Source organism: Hyla sarda, chromosome 2, assembly GCF_029499605.1.
Source record: "Hyla sarda isolate aHylSar1 chromosome 2, aHylSar1.hap1, whole genome shotgun sequence".
NCBI classification, from domain to species: domain Eukaryota; kingdom Metazoa; phylum Chordata; class Amphibia; order Anura; family Hylidae; genus Hyla; species Hyla sarda.
This window is the reverse complement of record NC_079190.1, coordinates 181,972,207-181,991,994: the sequence shown is the minus strand read 5'-3', so window position 1 is coordinate 181,991,994 and position 19,788 is coordinate 181,972,207. Positions and strand designations below refer to the sequence as shown.

The window sequence follows — 19,788 nt, the reverse complement described above, 5'->3', positions numbered from 1 at the left end:
TGTGCACTCCTTCCCAGCCCATACGTGACAATTAGAGATGAGCGAACTAAGTAAATTCGATTTGTCACGAACTTCTTGGCTCGGCGGTTGCTGGCTTTTCCTGCATAAGTTAGTTCAGCTTTCAGGTGCTCCTGTGGGCTGGAAAAGGTGGATACAGTCCTAGGAGACTCTTTCCTAGGACTGTATCCACCTTTTCCAGCCCACCGGAAAGCTGAACTAAATTTATGCAGGAAAAGTCAGCAACCGCCGAGCTGAGAAGTTCGTGACTAGAGATGAGCGAACTTACAGTAAATTCGATTTGTTACGAACTTCTCGGCTCGGCAGTTGATGACTTTTCCTGCGTAAATTAGTTCAGCCTTCAGGTGCTCCGGTGGGCTGGAAAAGGGGGATGCATTCCTAGGAAAGAGTCTCCTAGGACTGTATCCACCTTTTCCAGCCCACCGGAGCACCGGAAAGCTGAACAAATTTATGCAGGAAAAGTCATCAACTGCCGAGCCGAGAAGTTCATGACGAATCGAATTTACTGCAAGTTCGCTCATCTCTAGTGACAATAGTAATCCTTGTGTAATTAGCAGACACCTTCACATTCACTTGCTTTTAAAATTATGAACACATATGTTTAACCCCTTAAGGACTGAGGGGTTTTCGGTTTTTGCACTTTCGTTTTTTCCTCATCACCTTTTAAAAATCATAACCCTTTAAATTTTGCACCTAAAAATCCATATGATGGCTTATTTTTTGCGCCACCAATTCTACTTTGCAGTGACATCAGTAATTTTACCCAAAAATCTACAGCGAAACGGAAAAAAAATATCATTGTGCGACGAAATTGAAGAAAAAACGCCATTTTGTAAATTTTGGGGGCTTCCGTTTCTATGCAGTAAATTTTTCAGTAAAAATGACACCGGATCTTTATTCTGTAGGTCCATACGGTTAAAATCATACCCTAATTATATCGGTTTGATTTTGTCGTACTTCTGGAAAAAATCATAACTACATGCACGGAAATTAATACGTTTAAAATTGTCATCTTCTGACCCCTATAACTTTATTTTTCTGCGTATGGGTCGGTGTGAGGGCTCACTTTTTGCGCCGTAATCTGATGTTTTTAGCGGTACAATTTTTGTACTGATCGGACTTTTTGATCGCTTTTTATTCATTTTTTCATTATAGAAAAAGCAACCAAAATATGTTATTTTGGACTTTGGAATTTTTTTGCGCGTACGTCATTGACCGTGCGGTTTAATTAATGATTATTTTTATCGTTCGGACATTTACGCACGCGACAATACCACATATGTTAATTTTTATTTACAGTTTTTTTTAATGGGAAAAGGGGGGTGATTTGAACTTTTATTAGGGAAGGGGTTAAATGGCCTTTGTTAACTTTTTTTTTTACAGTGCTATAGCTCCCATAGGGAGCTATAGCACTGCACACACTGATCTCCTATGCTGATCCCTGCAGAGCCATAGCTCTGCACGGATCAGTGAGATTCGGGCTCGATTGCTCAAGCCTGTAGTTCAGGCTTGGAGCAATCAAACCCCGATCGGACACAGGTAAGGAGACCTCCGCCTGCATCCCAGCTGATGGGAACATCGTGATTTTATCGCGATGTCCCAATCAGCCCGACTGAGCTGGTGGGAAGCATTTACTTTCAGACGCGGCGGTCAACTTTGATCGCCGCGTCTGAAGGGTTAACAGCGTGCGGCACAACGATCGATGCCGCATGCTGTTATCCCAGGGTCATGGCTATGATTAGCAGCCGGGACCGACCCGGTGTGATGCGGGGTCACGGCATGACCCCGTTTTCAACACCGGGAGCGGGCTTAGGACGTACAGGTACGTCCTAAGTCCTTAAGGGGTTAAAGTGTCATATAAACGTCCTCTAGGTGACTCTGTTCTGTTCCCTGCCACAATTAATACAGTGAGTTCAGTCTCCTCCAGGCCTGGCAGGAGTCCGAACTTAGGAAATGTTTCTCTGCACAGAAAGTGAAAATTCCACAGAGTCTCACATAAAGCCACACAGACTGGCAGCTGAAGGAGAGTGTCATTGAAATCTGCACAGACAAACAAGCACAGAGCTTGAGGTTTTCTATTCATCACAATGCTGCAACAATGTGAGGGCAGAAGTTTACCCCCCAGCAGGCTTCAGTGATGTCATGCCTGCTGGGAAATGGCCACTTTCTCCTCCTGGGAAATTGCACTATGTGAGCAAGAAGAAAGGTATGATACACAGCTTTTTAAAGGGGTATTCCGCCCCTAGACATTTTATCCCCTATCCAAAGGATAGGGAATAAGATGTCATATCGCCGCGGTCCCGCCGCTCTGTGCGTAATGACGGGCGATACAGGGGACGGAGCCGCAAGACGTCCTGGCGCCGCCCCTCGTGACATCACGGCCCATCCCCTTAATGCAAGTCTATGGGAGGGGGCATGACGACCACCACGCCCCCTCCCATAGACTTGTATTGAAAGGGGCGGGCCATGACATCACGAGGGGCGGGGCCGTGACGTAACGATGCTCCGGCCCCTGTACCGCCTATCATTATGTGCAGAGCGAACTCGCTCTGTGCTATAATGATAGCGCGGTGGCGCAGCGGGGATCCCAGGGGTCCCCAGCAGCGGGACCGCAGCGATCTGACATCTTATGCCCTATCCTTTGGATAGGGGATAAAATGTCTAGGGGCGGAATACCCCTTTAAAGCTCTGAAATTGTTTTTAAGGGCAGGAGGGGTGTTAGGAGTAGTTAGGGAACAGAGCCTGAGGTAGTTGAGAACAGTTTATTTGGTGACAGGTACTTTTTAATAGCTACTTACGTAGTGCAGTATATTATGTGGTCTGACACCAACTCTCTTTCTCTGACATTTTTCGCAGCAGGAAGGAAGCATTTTTTTTATTCTATTGATCTGTGTTAAGACCAGTGTGTGCTCAACAAAAATGTTCTATATAAATGTGAATTCTATTACGACTAGCATTTGCATTTACTCTTTGTTAAATGGGCACTGTCACCAACTTTATTTTTTGATATGTTGTAGTACTTATGTACTACAACATATCTCTAATATACTTTTTTTTTTTTTTCTTTCATTAAAAAGGTTTAATTTACATTTAAAAACCAACCACTGAAAAAGGACTGATTTTGGAGTGGCAATCAGTCCTATTTCAGTTAGGCTGCACTCGCTCCCTGCCTGTCAATCAGACAGGCGGGAGCGGGTGCATTGGCTCCCCAGCCACTGGCTGGGAGGCCACTCCTCCCGCACATCGCCACCGCTGCCTCGTTGTTGCTGCCGTTGTCCCTGCACGCCCGCTGCCGGACTCTGCAGTAACTGCAAGTGTAATGAGGGAACGGGGTAAGCGGGGCAGGGCGGAGCGGGGGGGGGGGGGGGGGGTTGGGGGGAGGAGGGAACGGGCTAGCAAAAAAAAATTTAAAAAAAAGGTGGATGGATGGTGGGAGCTACCCTATAAGTTAACTTTCTTCATTGAACCTGACCTATTACCTTTAAATAAAACATCAGAAACAAGCAAATCTTATCACAGTTTGCCAAATGTGTACTAAGCATTTGTTATAGCAAGAGGTCTACATTGTGCTTTCCTGGGAGGTAGTGAAAAAGGTCATTTGTGGCAGGGACTGTGACCAAGTAACATGACGCATTGGCCGAAACAAGCCTAGATGTAAAAAGCCCTTGTTTCTCTGTCATATTTCTACAAGTTATTTCTTTGTTGCAGGAGTTTGCAGAGGCAGTTGTATACCAATAGATTCCAGGTTTAGTGTTTCTTTAACAAGCTGAAGCATGCCCGATCATAGCAGATGTAATGTGCCAAGACTCGCGTGTCTCTTTCACTGCGCTGTACCTTCTCTATAGTACAAATCCAAGCCCATCATTCCAAGCCAACAAGTCAATGTAATTACCTGTTTAGTTCTATTTCTTGATTCAGGTGACAAATTATTATATGTATAATGGGCTTGTGTGATCCCACAGAACAAAACAGCGACTACTCCTGCAAGTGTAAGAATAGACAGAAGGTAAAAATCAATCCTCAAGTAACACAAGAAATAAATTACATATATTACATTCCAGCATTATGATAATGACCACCAGCCAAATATTAAATTATAGAAATAAAACTTCTCTATTTAAGCATGTTCTACAAGCACATAGAAGATGAAGAGTACAAGTGACTGCAAGTGTGGCGCACATCTCTCTATGAGTGTTGCTCATTTTGAACCTCAAAAGGAGGTTTTTTTTCAGGCTTAAAGGGGTACTCTGGTGGAAAACAAATGTTTTCAAATCAACTGGTGCCAGAAAGTAACAGACCTGTAAATTAAATAAAGAGGGTGCAGACCTACTAGGTAGACGTACTGGAGTATAAAGAATATATGACATGTATATTGGATATGGATAGTACAGCTTAGTGAATATAAATTATTCATATAGAATTGTTAAAAATTAACCCACTATGATTGCGTCCAATTAAGTGGTTGTAACAATGTATATGGTAATAAAATTGGCAAAAAAATTAAATAAATGCGAAAAATTCATAAAATCAGAGAATATACCAGCTAAAAATAATAACATGGAAATGTCTGTATAGCGGCAATTAGTTTGTTAATCTCTGCAGTTTTATCTTTAGTATAGATTAGGCTGGGTCCACACTACGTTTTGTCCCATACGGGAGCGCATACGGCAGGGGGGAGCTAAAATCTCGCGCTCCCGTATGTCACCGTATGCGCTCCCGTATGTCATTCATTTCAATGAGCCGACCGGAGTGAAACGTTCGGTCCGGTCGGCTCATTTTTGCGCCGTATGCGCTTTTACAACCGGACCTAAAACTGTGGTCAACCACGGTTTTAGGTCCGGTTGTAAAAGCGCATACGGCGCAAAAATGAGCCGACTGGACCGAACGTTTCACTCCGGTCGGCTCATTGAAATGAATGACATACGGGAGCGCATACGGTGACATACGGGAGCGCGAGATTTTAGCTCCCCCCTGCCGTATGCGCTCCCGTATGGGACAAAACGTAGTGTGGACCCAGCCTAAGTAGGAATAGTCATTGGTTATACAGTGTACAGTTTATATCCATAAATAATGTTCCATTTAGGAGATAGACTTGGTGGTGGTATAGTTCTCCTATATGAATTTTCTTATGGTAGGATTATATTAGAGGAGGTTGGTGCGCGGCACTACTCACCGACCCAGATGGATACAGAGGGCTGCGTCTGGCACAGATGGTGGAATGCCCGCTAGTTGTCAATGCGCGGCGATGTCTCCTGGCTTCCTCACAGTTTTCGGCTGGCACGGACTGCGTCCGGCCCTTCAAAAGATGGTGTCCGTGACTGGGAGGCTTTGGTTGGAGACCGCCTCCCAGTCTCGGAAACCAAAGCCTCCCAGTCACGGACAACATCTTCTAACAGGCCGGATGCAGTCCGTGCCAGCCGAAAACTGCGAGGAAGCCAGGAGACATCACAGCGCATTGGCAACTAGCGGGCATTCCCCCATCTTTGCCGGACGCAGCCCATGCCAGCCACATTTCGATCCTCGGTATCCATCTGGGTCAGTGAGTGGTGCCATCCACCAACATAAAACTGCGGAGATTAACAAACGAATTGACACTATACAGACATTTCCATGTTATCATTGTGATTTTTAGTTGGTATATTCTCTTGATTTTATGCATATTGCACATTTTATTATTATTTTGCCAATTTTATTACCATACACTTTGTTACAACCACTTCATTGGACACAATCAGGGCCGGTTTTAGACTAAGTGTGGCCCTGGGCAAAAATAAATATGGGGCCCATGACCAAAGATCACTATGTTGAATTGTGCTGCATCTTAGCTGAAGGCCATAACACAAATGCATCATAGGGTCCAAATCTAAGCTATATAGGGGAAGATTTATGAAAACCTGTGCAGAGAATCAGTGGTGGAGTTGCCCACAGCAACCGATCAGAGGCCTTTTTAAAAATGAGAGTAACATCCTCTACATAGGCTTTCATAAATCTCCCCCATAGTGAAAACTTTTTGTTTAAAGCGCAACTGTCACATAAAAATAGGTCAATAACCTGTCAGCACAAGCCGATCACTGGTATACTGCAGCCATACATTTGTTTTGGCACTCCTTGTCTTCTATTCTGTAAAAATGACATTTATCTACAGATGCCAAAAGTCAGGGAGGCATAGGCAGGGATCTGCAATCTCTTTTCCGACATCATGGCACTGCCCCGGCACCGCTCACTGACTGAGAAACAAACAGAGCTGTGTGCCAGTCAGGCTGGGGCAGTGATGTGACACCAGAGAAGAGAGGCTTGGCAGCCTGGGGCATTGTAGATCCCTGGCCACTCCTCTCTGACTTTTGGCAACTGTGGGTGAAAGTAATTTTTACAGCATAGAACACACAAAGTGCCAAAACAGTATCGCAGTGATCAGCTCGTAGGCCGCAGTATACCAGTGATCAGTTCGTAGGCCGCAGTATACCAGTGATCAGCTCGCAGGCCAATGTATACTAGTGATCAGCTCGTAGGCTGCAGTATACCAGTGATCAGCTTGTAGGCCGCAGTATACCAGTGATCAGCCCGTAGGCCGCAGTATACCAGTGATCAGCTCGTAGGCCGCAGTATACCAGTGATCAGCTCATAGGCTGCAGTATACCATTGATCAGATCATAGGCCGCAGTATACCTGTGATCAGCTCACAGGCCGCAGTATACCAGTGATCAGCTCGTAGGCCGCAATATACCAGTGATCAGCTCGTAGGCTGCAGTATACCAGTGATCAGCTCGTAGGCTGCAGTATACCAGTGATCAGCTCGTAGGCCGCAGTATACCAGTGATCAGCTCGTAGGCCGCAGTATACCAGTGATCAGCTCGCAGGCCAATGTATACTAGTGATCAGTTCGTAGGCTGGTATACCTGTGATCAGCTCGTAGGCTGCAGTATACCAGTGATCAGCTTGTAGGCCGCAGTATACCAGTGATCAGCCCGTAGGCCGCAGTATACCAGTGATCAGCTCGTAGGCCGCAGTATACCAGTGATCAGCTCATAGGCCGCAGTATACCATTGATCAGCTCATAGGCTGCAGTATACCTGTGATCAGCTCATAGGCCGCAGTATACCATTGATCAGCTCACAGGCTGCAGTATACCTGTGATCAGCTCACAGGCTGCAGTATACCAGTGATCAGCTCGTAGGCTGCAGTATACCAGTGATCAGCTCGTAGGCTGCAGTATACCAGTGATCAGCTCGTAGGCTGCAGTATACCAGTGATCAGCTCGTAGGCTGCAGTATACCAGTGATCAGCTCGTAGGCCGCAGTATACCAGTGATCAGCTCGTAGGCTGCAGTATACCAGTGATCAGCTCGTAGGCCGCAGTATACCAGTGATCAGCTCGTAGGCCGCAGTATACCAGTGATCAGCTCGTAGGCTGAGCTGATGGTTATGGACTTATTTTTATGCGACAGTTGCGCTTTAACCATTAAAATAAATCAGACCCTAAAACATTCCTGTATTGTGGCCATGTTAGAGCAGTTCTAGCCTGATCAGAAGCAGTCACAGCATACAGGACTATTAAATCCAGTGCCCACAAGGGGCATCTTCTCTGATTGTATATGTTCTCTTTCCCATCCAGCCCAGGCAAATATGATGATGTCTCCTGATGACTAAAGACTATACAAAGACATCTGTGGCCCCTTCTGCAGCCTACCCAAAACTCTATAGTAACACAACCCCCATCCTTTACACGGACAACCTGCTGTGCTTGCTGCTGCCCCATTACCATGTCTACAGCATACCTAGGGGACAGTGTAAAAATCTAATCGGTAGGATCCGACCACTGGAACCCCTGTGTGATTAAAGCAACAGCACATGAACCCATGTCACTCCATTCATTCTCTATGAGTGTAGCGATCAGCAATGTTTATAAGTCCCATAGAGAACAAATGGAGCTGCAGGTGATCATGTGCTGCTGCTGCTCCATTCATTTGGGGGACAAGGGACCTCTCTCCTCATGATCGGTGGTGGTCCCAGGGGTCAGGTCTCACCGATCAGATATTCTGTGTATTGGTGATGACCTTTGGTGTACAGACCCCAGACTGGACCAAAAGACCCTCCACACATTGCTCCCCATGGCCCTCTCTCATACATACTTTTCTGTATGACCCCATATCTCCCATATACTGCTCCGTATGTCCCCTATCTCCCATATACTATTCTGTATGACCTCCTATCACATATATACTGCTCCCTGACCTCCTATGTCACATATACTGCTCTGTATGACCCCATATCTCCCATATACTGCTCCTTATGTCCCCATATCTCCCATATACTATTCTGTATGACCCCGTATTTCACATATATACTGCTCCCTATGACCTCCTATCTCACATATGCTGTTCTGTATGACCCCGTATTTCACATATATACTGCTCCCTATGACCTTCTTTCACATATATACTGCTCCCTATGACCTCCTATCTCACATATACTGTTCTGTATGACCCCGTATTTCACATATATACTGCTCCTTATGACCCCCTATCACATATACTGCTCCTTATGACCCCCTATCACATATACTGCTCCTTGTGGCCTCCTTCTCCCATTATACACTGCTTCCTATGCTCCTCATATACTGCTACCTATACCCCCATATATTGCTAACTTTACCCCCTATATACAGTTTATATGCCCCTCATCACATGTACTGGTCTCCCCACCTTCCTCACAGCCCCCTCCCCCCCATACTTTTCCCTATTATGCCCTCCTCCTCCTCCTCTTTGTACACTGTATGGTAAAGGACCTGCGATGGCATCATCAGGAGGGTCCTTTACCATACAGTGTAAGTGTCATTTCTGCTCTCTGGGCTCTCTGAAGCCCGGGCTCCCACAGGGTCACTCACACATTACTTTAGTCAGCTGCAATTTGCATAAAGCCGCAGCATTTTTGCTGCGATCTTGCGCAAATCGTGGTAAAATGCAGTAATGTTCCTAGAGTTCAGAGGGCCCTTTTGGACATGGGGGCCCTGGGCAATTGCCCAGGTTGCCCCCCCCCCCCCCCCCCTAAAACTGGCCCTGAACACAATGATAGTGGGTTAATTTTTATCAATTCTATATGAATGAATAATTTATATTCACTCAGCTGTACTATCCATATCAAATATAAATTTCATATATTCTTTATACTCCAGTACGTCTACCTAGTAGGTCTGCACTCTATTTTATTTTAGTACACTAAACACGTAGGGTATCATGTTTTTTTGACGTCATCTCAGTACTCTATACTTTACCTCTGTAGTGTGAGCCGCCTACCCCTTTTTTGTTCAGATTTGTAAAATGACTACTATTTAAAAATCTTAATCCTTCCAGTACTTATCAGCTGCTGTATACTAGAGAGGAAGTTGTATAGTTCCTTTCAGTCTGACTACAGTACTCTCTGCTAACACCTCTGCCCGTGTCAGGACCTGTCCATAGCATTAGAGTTTTGCTATGGGGATTTGCTTGTACTCTGGCCAGTTCCTGACATGGACAAAGGTGTCAGCAGAGAGAAATGTGGTCAGACTGAAAAGAAAACACTCTTTGTGGAGCATACAGAAGCTGATAAGTACTGGAAGGATTACAAATTTTAAATAGAAGTCATTTACAAACCTGTTTACCTTTCTGAAGCCAGTTTATTTGCAAAAATTTGTTTAAAAACATCTGAATCCCAGAGTTACGTAAACAGAGTAGCTCACGAGGCTACAACGTTTATACACCTTCTGTTAAAGTCAATGAGAGTTACACAAATTATGTAACTTCCCTGCTTTGGCTGCTTTAGACTTTCCAGACCAGCTCTGGCCGCCGGAAACAGGCCACAGGTGGCCGCAAAAAGCAATTTGCCGATTCTAATACACTTGTAAAAACATAGGGACTTTCGTATAAAAAGAATTGTTTTGCAAAATATATTTTTATATTTATATATCTATTAAGATCCGTTTTGAGATATTAGTGTAATGAAGGTTTGTAGTCTCGAACCTGTAGCTCTTAATGAATCCTGAGTTGCAAGTTGTCAATAGGTACCTCAAAAAATAGTCAACAACTATTTATGTTGTCTCTCTTTTACATAGTGAATTTTTATTTTGGCTTTCCCCCTAATACTCATGTATAAGCTTTTGACATGTTTGAAACTTTTGGGACATTGGAGATGCACAAAAGTTACCTCTCTTTTATAAGCTAAAAACTATAGTGAAAAGACACCAAAAACCTGTTGGAGAATGTAATGCATTACTCAGATAGGAAAAAAGTAGAATGCCATGTCAATATATTGAATAAAAAGCTGGAAGTGTTTTTTTTTAAATGAATGGAGACTAAGTGATATGCATTTGCATGTACTTTTTCCACCACAATTTATACGAAAATCAATGTATGTATATGTACATGAAAAAAATAATATATAAAAGAAACATTCACACTGACCTGTAAAGCCACATGCCTCAGCCAGGAGGAATGTGCTCCAAGATAACAGAAAGAACAAGGCTGTCTCCAGTAAGGGAAAGCAGTGCAGCTTGGTAAACTTGGTTACGTTACAGAACAGTTAAGGAAATAAAGAGAGATCAAGAATCACTCATGCAAGACCTTGGGAACTAAAGCAGTGATAGAGCGAATACAAAAGTTTATATGCTAACATGCTATTCATTCATAATAAATAACTGATAACCTGCTTTTTTTTACTGTAAGTCAAAACAGAAGTTCATGATACAAACATTTAAATGGGCACTCATTAAACATAACTTTTTATATAATATAGATTATGCATTAATAAAAATGTTTGTAATATATTTTTTTTTAAGTTGTAATCCTGGCCACTAGGTGTCACCCTACATGGTCCAGGAAGCATTCCACCCCCCCCCCCCCTCACGTAGGGCACGTACGGACCACTGCTGGCAAGGTAGTGTGGTCCAGAAAGCGCATCCGCAGCTCACTCTCTGCCTGTATATGAAACAGGCAGAGAACGAGCACAGTGCTCGTGCAGTGCGCCTAATTTAAATATCCCCGGCGTCTCCCCCTTCTCATTGCAGCGTGAGCTGCAGTACAGATTGTATAGAGGAGACAGAGAGAGGAGGAAGAAGGGCAGAAGTCGGCCCAGCCAGGCATCAGATGACGTCACGCCTGCTGGGCCACGCCCACTTCCTCCCTTACTGGACCACCGATGACTGTGCAGGTTGATAAGCTGGGAAAAAAGTACAATGGAGGGGTTTTGAAAAAATAAAAGCCAGGATTAGTGTCAAGGTTAGTCAGGGACAGATGCTGGAGGGTTTTAGGATGTGATGAACTTGTCATAGTAGCTTTATGATTTATAAAAACCTGTCCAGAGGAAAAGTTGCTAATTTGCCCATAGCAACCAGATCGCTTCTTTCATTTTTCAGAGGCCTTTACAAAAATGAAAGAAGCGATCTGATTGGTTGCTAAGAGCAACTTTTCCTCTGGACAGATTGATATATCTCCCCCAAAATGTTTAACAGATTTTTTATTTATTTTTTGTATGTCTACTATAAAATTGTTGTGATAAAACAGTTTTCACACTGTCTACTAGTGCAGTCACAATAATCTGACATTTCCTGTTCTATTTTGTCAGCTTTGTTTATATATTAAGACACAGGATGAAGAAAATTAGAGGGCAAATGACAGAATGACTTCATTGTACTGTGGATGCACAGATAAGGTAGGATAGCAACCGTAAACATGACAGACACAGATAAGACTCTGGTATCCATGTTCCTCAGTTTGGGGGAGGGTCTGTACTCCATTAGTATCTAAAAACTGTAAAAATCTATCGGATTTCTCTGTCAATCTACTTAAAGTGTACCTGTCACAAGCTTGATAAAACAGTTCACCCTCCTATCATTATAAACCACCCCTGCCTTTCTTTGTATTATTTTTTTAGTTTTCTACCTTGATATTGTTCTGTAACTGTGCTCACTGAGCACCACAGACTGGGAAGGGTGACATCATCTGAAGGCCTGCAGGGGAGAATTTCCTCCCTCACTCTGCTACACACAGCCCAGACAAGTTCAATGTGAGATGAGCTGTGAGCCCCCCCCCCCCCCCCCCCCTCTCATCACTGAACTCTACAGTGTGTCAGCTCTGCAGAACAGCTGAAAGATAAGCAGAAGTATTTAGCACAATATTTAGCACTTTGCACTGAAAGCAACATGACTCTACAGTCTAGCTCAGCTTAAAGGGAAAGAGCTGAAATATTTACCTTTATACACTGTGCTGAGCTAAGGTCCCACCTGCATTCCCTGACTTTTGCATCTGCCAGGCTGCTGCATTAGACAATCTGCAAGCAGGACTGCAAACAGGACCAGAAGGAGGACCCCTGGTGGCCAAACTTTTAGGAGTTAACACAAAAAGTTAAAAAATCTTATTAAGAAGTATATTAGAAAAGAAATTCAAATAGGCGAATCACTTACATTTTAAAGAGAAACTGACACCCTGTTCACCTGCACTAAACTTATTATACTGGGTTATAGTGCGGGCGACCCAGCTCCCCTGCCTCCTCCATATTCTCTGTCCGCCCCATTCTCCGTCCTTAATACGTAAATAAATGCAGCGGGTGAGCGCACAAGGAACAGAGCATACCCGCATGGGTTAAGTACAGGTGAGCAGGGTGTCAGATTCTGTTTAACTTTTATTACTAATGACAGGTACCATTTTAATTCTTTTCAGCTGCCATACAGACACTTAGATCGGCAGATCTATACCCTACACAACCACCAATCCAGCAGATTGGCACCCGTTTAATAAGTACTTTACAAGTCGGACTGTATGTGTGGCACTTCACTTGCTTCATTGTAGGCTGCACACCCGCTATTTCCACAAGTAGCTGTGCTACCAACCAACAATGAGTTTTAGGTCACAATCCCAGCAATCACCCGTTTGGTTGTTTAATTCCCGTGTAAACAGTCCTTTGAAGTAGCACTCACAGGTTACTGTGTAGCCTACCCTTCTTCAGAAGTCTCTTTGTAGCCATTCTCCACTTGATAAGAGTTTTGAATAGGTGTCTGTCTAATGTTATAGACTTCATGAATATATTGTTTCTTTGTTTTTTTAACTGGAAAACCTCTTTGAATTCTAAAAATCTCTATTTTTTACTTTCTGAGTCCTGGGTTTTTAAGGTCACATGTCTGAAAGCAGTAGGGGGAACATACTACTTTTTGTTTCCAAAAATGCAGTAAGCAGTTATGAAGAATGAGGAAATTGGTACAACAACAGTAACGCAAATATGTTTTTTACTTATTTGAATTCTCAAATATTGTCTAATTTGGCCTACTGTATGTCACTTTCATGCACTAAACTTTTGAAGCTTTATTTGCATTTAGGCAAAATCCCACCTTTCCCATTAACAAACACCCCATTTTAACAGAAGTGTCCAAAAAGTGTCTAGACCATATAATAAAAAGTGGGGCACATCATGCTAGACAGGTTAATCCAGAATTATGGTTCATTTGCAATAGTAAATCTGACTAATTGATTTTATTCTAAAACTGACACTACAAAAAACAAAAGAAGAAAAAACTGTAGACTGAACGCTCACAAGGCCCCAATACACATTAGATTGTTGGACAATTAAAGTTACAATCGTCAGGTTCAGAATACTTATTTATTGGCAAAGTTTTTTGGCATTTGGGTAGAAAAATCTTCATATTACATAACACATATAATTTTCTATGAGAAATTTAAATTACAGCCAAGTTCTGTACTGATGGATATCCAGAGATGTATAGGGCATTATAACAGTGTATTCATATGTTTGCCTCAAGAAATGTAAATGTAATTCTGTGCAAACAATAAAAAGGATATAAGTGCTGTGGAGACACCAGTACAAACACCCATCGCAAAAGATCCACTGAAAATGCCAACAAAAATGCCAACAGACTTGAAAAAGGCAGCTGCGTCAAACGTGTGAGAGTTCTCACCAGTTGGCTGATAAGCAACTATAGACCTAAGAAAGAAAAAATATAGACTGTATGATAAGTGTATTCCTTTTCCAAGTCAGTCAGATATGTCAACTGAATTACATATTGGAGAGAAAGAGCTCTGCTTTTCTCTGCCTTCATTTATTAAGCGTTGCATAATTGTAAATAAATCAAGCACTATTCTTCTTAATTCTATGGCATCTTTAAGCTAGAGTAGATTTCACTACAATTTACCTCTGTAGCGTAAATTGTAAAAATAAGGCGTACAGGAGGCCATGCCCACTTTACAGTAAGCTTTGGCCACATGGTGAGCAAGGTGTTAAAAGGTGTACTCCGGTGGAAAACTTTTTTTTTTTTTATCAAATCAACTAATTTACAGAAAGTTAAAACAGATTACCTATATTTAAAAAATCTTAATCCTTCCAGTAATAATCAGCTGCTGTATGCTGCAGAGGAAGTTGTGAAGTTCTTTTCTGTCTGACCACAGTGCTCTCTGCTGCCACCTCTGTCTATGTCAGGAACTGTCCAGAGTAGAAGCAAATCCCCATAGCAAACATCTCTTGAACAGTTCCTGACATGGACAGAGGCGTCAGCAGAGAGCACTGTGGTCAGACAGAAAAGAACTATATAACTTCCTCTAGAATATACAGCAGCTGACAAGTACTGGAAGGATTGATATTTTTAAATAGAAGTAATTTACAAATCTGTTTAACTTTTTGGCACCAGTTAATTTTTCCACCAGAGAAGCCCATTAAGTTCAAAAAGTCACAAAATGTTTGTGCGTAACGGAGGCTGGTGCAAAAACTCTGCAATTCTTCACAGTCTGTACCTAATGCAGACAATGGTAGAGTTCCTCCATTTTATTATTAACATTTTAGGCTCTGCTCACTTGATTTAAGATTCTGAATGAAAAAAGTCACAGACTAAGTGTGAACAGACTCTAACTTCTACATACAGGTTGCCTGTTAAGACAGTCGCTTTCCAAATTAGAAGACAGACTGAGAACAATCTGGGTCAGACTACTACAACATCAGTAGCGTTTGTTTTAAAACTTTTCCAAAGACCACTTTCACATGCAGTATAATAAACAACAACAAAAAAATAGCAGGGATTCGAGGGCCTACTGCAAAAAAATAAACATAATACAGATTCATACATTGGGCGATTGTTTACAGAGCCTATTGCAAGGCTCAAGTATTATGGGAGAGGGCAGAACAAACTAATACTAAACTGGTTGTGCGGCCCTATGCTGCCATCACTGTTTGGCCTCATATTCCCTAGCTGATGGCTAATGATTTTTAGCTTGTTAGTCAGCCAATCGCTGGCTCTATTGCACAGAGAGATGTCGGACTGTTTGGTCGATAATTGCCCTGTGTAAAAGGGCCATGAGATTGCTTCCAATCTGTCAGCCCTTTCAGACATTTGTAATGGCATGAGTAAAATCTGCTAACTGCTCCCACGTGTCTGCTGTTGGAGCACTGCTGTCCTATACTAACAAATTCAACACTTGTAAAATAAATACTTACGAAGACAACACAATGGCTACAGCATCATTAAGAACACTTTCCCCAAATAACAGTGCATATAGGTCCACATCTGCACGCAGGTCATTGAATATTGCCAGGACTGTCACTATAAAGAAGCACAAGATGATGAAGAATTAGCGCAGAAAATCTACAGATACAAAAGTAGTGAGGCACTGCAATAATTCACTTTTATAAACATATTTATTTTATGTAAATAGAAACAAAATCATAAAATATTGTAGAATCTTGTAATACCTTTTTTTTTTTTTTTTATCGGACTAAGTATTTTGCAGAGACAAGCTTTCAGAACACTTAATGTGGATTAATAAACTACTTCTTACCTGTGCTGGATTACCTTCTTACCTGTATCTTACCATATCCTGCTTAATTAACCCCCCCACTTCCCGCTTCTCATCCTTTTCTAAGTAGTCTATGGTCCTTAGTCGGACAATTATATGTGCCCAATTTAGGCTGATTTACACTGAATAATCTCTGGAGGGAACTTCCACCGCGGATCCAGCAGGTGGCACTACGACCGCCTTGACTGCATTGTCATCCTCATAGACGGCAATGCATTTCTAAGCGGATCCGCCGAAAGATCTGCTTCAAAATGCATTGCCATTTATGGGGACTGCAATGCAGTTTGCACGGTCCTAGTGCCGCCCGCAAGATCCCCAGCTGAAATTCTATCTGGGGATTCCACAGTGTGAACCCGGCCTTAGTGTGAATTCTCCACATCTTTTGTTAGAACTCTTGCATATCTGGAAGATCAAACCTGTGTGTTTTCTGCTCATGTGCTCAGAAAGGCCTGAAAAAGGGAGGACTCCAAACCTGCCTCTACAAAATACTGTTTGTCCAATAAAAAGGGTATTACAAGATTCTGCCACATTCTATTATTTTGCCTCTGCATCGCTGGACTAATAAGGAAACTATTGGTCTATATAAATAAAAACTAAAATTTTGTTTAGCCCATCTTTACTTTGTTGAACATTTATAGAAGCATCAATATGGTGCAGAAGAAACTGCTGTGCTTTTTTTTTTTTTTTTTTTTTTTATCAGATTAGATCTACCAACATTGTTTTAGTATGCTGCAAATAACCCAATGTAGTCACCTAAAAAATAAAAAAATTAATAAACTACATAACATTTTTAGGTTTGGCAGGAATGCACAATGCAGCATCAGATGCAGAAGCTGAAACTCTGCGTTTGGATATCCAGATAAGGGAGAGCAGTTCAGTCTGCTCTAAAGAGCTAAACCTGTAGTTGGGGGTTGTTTGGAGAGTATGCTAATATATAAAAGCTGTAGTACAATACAACAGATACTATAATATCACTTAAATCATATTACCTGGGTCTGTAGCAGAGATGATGGCTCCAAAAAAGAGACAGTCCGTGTAGTAAAATTTACCATTCAGTTGTCCAACAAGCTGCATTAATTTAACCACTCCATACATGAGATTTCTGTTACACGGGGAATAAAATAAAATAAATATATAAATATATACACATATACACATACACACATGTATATAATGACCCTGGTATCCGTCGGTATCCTTAGCTAAAACTAATTATTGAAATTATTTCATATTATTAAAAATTTTTATTGCAGTCTTCCTGTTTTGGCAAGTCAGGGAGCCTGTAAACATGTTATTTTCTGAATTTGCATCTCTTGAGAATTATAAAAACACAACAAAAACCTCCTATAACCTAATAACTCACAGATATGCCACCAAGTTGTTCCAGAGTGCACAAACCCAGACACACTATTTACTGCACTTCACAGCTTTCTCCAGACATGAACACAATAAGGCTTATCCATTAGCTCTCAGCAATGAATTATTTCAGTGACCATTACTGCTCATTAATTCTAAGCTTTTCAATTATTTATACCACTACAGAACTGTCTGTGTCTTGCTGTATAATTGTATTTCTACTCTTGTAACATTTTATACAGACACAAGCATCAGGAACAATTAACTCCAATATGTAATATTTTCCTTAAAGAGTATCTGTCACCAAACGATCTATTCTAAACTAACTCACACTATGTTCCCTAACTACACCTTAGACTCCTCGGCCCTTAAAAAAAAATTCTGAGCTTTAGAAAGCTCTGTAGCCTACCTTTATTATTGCTCACATAGTGTGAGTGCTGGCAGGAGGAAGTGGGCATTCCCCAGCAGGCGCGACAACACTGAGGCCTGCTGGAGGACCGCTTCCGCCCTCCCATCTCTGCTGTGCTTTGTGTTGGGAACATGCAGAGATGATTAGCTTATGGCACGGCTGGCTGCTCTGGGGTCTCCTCCTCCTTGGCGGGCACAACGCCTGCTGCAGCCTGTCTGATTCAGAGGCAATGAGCTACTACAGTATACATTAAAACTTTAAATTTGTAACAGGTACTCTTTGAGAGGAATCTTACAAATATCTCTCAACATTCCTACAAACACTGTAAATTATTGTAGGTGTATTCTTGTCCAATATATGGTGCTTTAGTTCTGTGGTATTTAGTGATAGGTAACCTTTTTGTTATTATGGTCATGGTAATTTGGAAGATATGTAAAAAAAAAAAGGTCAGTATTTTTCTCATACATGTCTTATACTTTATATCTTTGCATAGGTCCTGGTAACTAAGTTTGGTTTATATTTTTGGATGAGAAATAAAAGTATAAAACAAGTATGCATTTTACATTATAAAGTTTTATTGTGTGCTTTACATTACAGAATCAATTGTAGGTTTAAGACAGAAGTTAAAATATTATATATATATATATATATATATATATATATATATATATATATATATATATATATATATATTGGATTATATTATGAAAAATAGATACCCCAAAATGTTTACAGAGTTTCAATGAGTGTCTTACCCATCCACATTTTTTTTTTCTATAGTTCTTACCCACACTAAGCCAACAGAAATAAAAAGTGGATTACTTTCTTAAGGGGGCCCCTGGACTTAAGATGTCTGATCGCGGGGGGGTTCCGGTGTTGTGATCATTTTTGTTCAGAACGACTTGTTCGGATGACTCCATGACCAGGGCCATCCGAACCCGGCATTCTGATTATCAGTTCTGATAATCAGAACACCGGGGTGTTGGCCTGGAGATCGTGTGGGTCCCAGCGGGCACCCCATGATCAGACATCTTAAAAAGTCAAGGGGCGTAGTACCCCCTTAAAGTGAATCTGACACCTGGTTCATCCACACTAAACCCAATATATAGTCTCATAGTGCACGAGAACTGGATTAAAATGTATTACTCACTTACCCAGATCTGGTAAGAGGGACTGATGCTTTTAGGTTAATTAACTTCCTTTGCGCAATGGAGGCATGAGCTGGTATTCTGAGCTCAGTGTTATATTGGCAGAGGCTTAATGAGATTAAAATATTTAAATGGAAAATAACTAGAATTCTAGAACCCTTGCTAGATTTAATCCCAGCCTAAAAATTACCATCCCCAACTCACTCAAAAAATTGCCTAAACTAACATTAAGCCTCTTCGTAAATTAAATGCCCAGGCAAAAAAATAAAAAAAAGTAACTCCCTTTTGGTTTCCTCCAAACATACAGTGTTAAGGCATAAATAAATGGTTTAATAAAGTGACACTGTATGAAGTATTTCAAATCAGGTACATTGCAGAAACCAAGATTTAAGGAACAATTGCAATTAAATTGTGTATCCCATTTTATGCCATTATTGCTGCATGCTCTGCACTGTTTTTGAGGTTTTTTTTTCACTAGCAGGCAAAAAGGGTACAAAATGACAGTTTATAAGTTGGGACATCTGCCTTGTGAATAGATGGACTAAAAGAAAATATAAATGTAAAATAAAATAATATTGTTGACGGACAATACTGATAAAAAAAAATTGAAGAACTGTGTCTATTAGATTTTTTTTGTGAAATACCAAAGAGCTGATACCTGTATGGTTGTAAACCCCCGAGTGAATGAATTAGAGGTGATATCAATCTCTCACTGTCACTTTTGTGGACAGGAGACATAAAAACACATCCTTGCTGTCATTGCAGTTTATAGCACAGAAGTGTTCACTACAAAGGTCACGATTCTCTGGCTTCTTAGGCGCTCTCTCACAATGTCTTGCCGTAAGACCAGTTTTTTGCAGATTTTTCCACTAATACCAATGTAAGCGGCATGTAGGTGCCTGCATAATGAGACTAGGAGTTAGGTTAATAGTTCTTGATTTGAGGCCACATTAAATAGATATTCCAGGATTTTTTCCCCTTCAACCTTAAAGCCCATGATGCCAAGTTATAATAATGTGTAATATGCTTCTATT

The 19,788-nt window shown here is 41.6% G+C and overlaps 1 protein-coding gene across 2 annotated transcripts in view; it reads right to left on the bottom strand.

Moving 5' to 3' along the window:
• The window catches only part of SLC9A7 (solute carrier family 9 member A7), a 115,404-nt gene that overhangs the window by 37,916 nt on the left and 57,700 nt on the right, over positions 1 to 19,788 (bottom strand). For both annotated transcript variants that reach the window (XM_056555865.1, XM_056555866.1), the window contains exons 5-9: positions 16,831 to 16,943; positions 15,483 to 15,588; positions 13,841 to 13,982; positions 10,454 to 10,559; positions 3,911 to 3,999 (exon numbers count right to left, since the gene is read on the bottom strand). In XM_056555865.1, the coding sequence (XP_056411840.1) occupies positions 3,911 to 3,999; positions 10,454 to 10,559; positions 13,841 to 13,982; positions 15,483 to 15,588; positions 16,831 to 16,943 (556 nt within the window). The remainder of the gene's footprint in view (positions 1 to 3,910; positions 4,000 to 10,453; positions 10,560 to 13,840; positions 13,983 to 15,482; positions 15,589 to 16,830; positions 16,944 to 19,788) is intronic.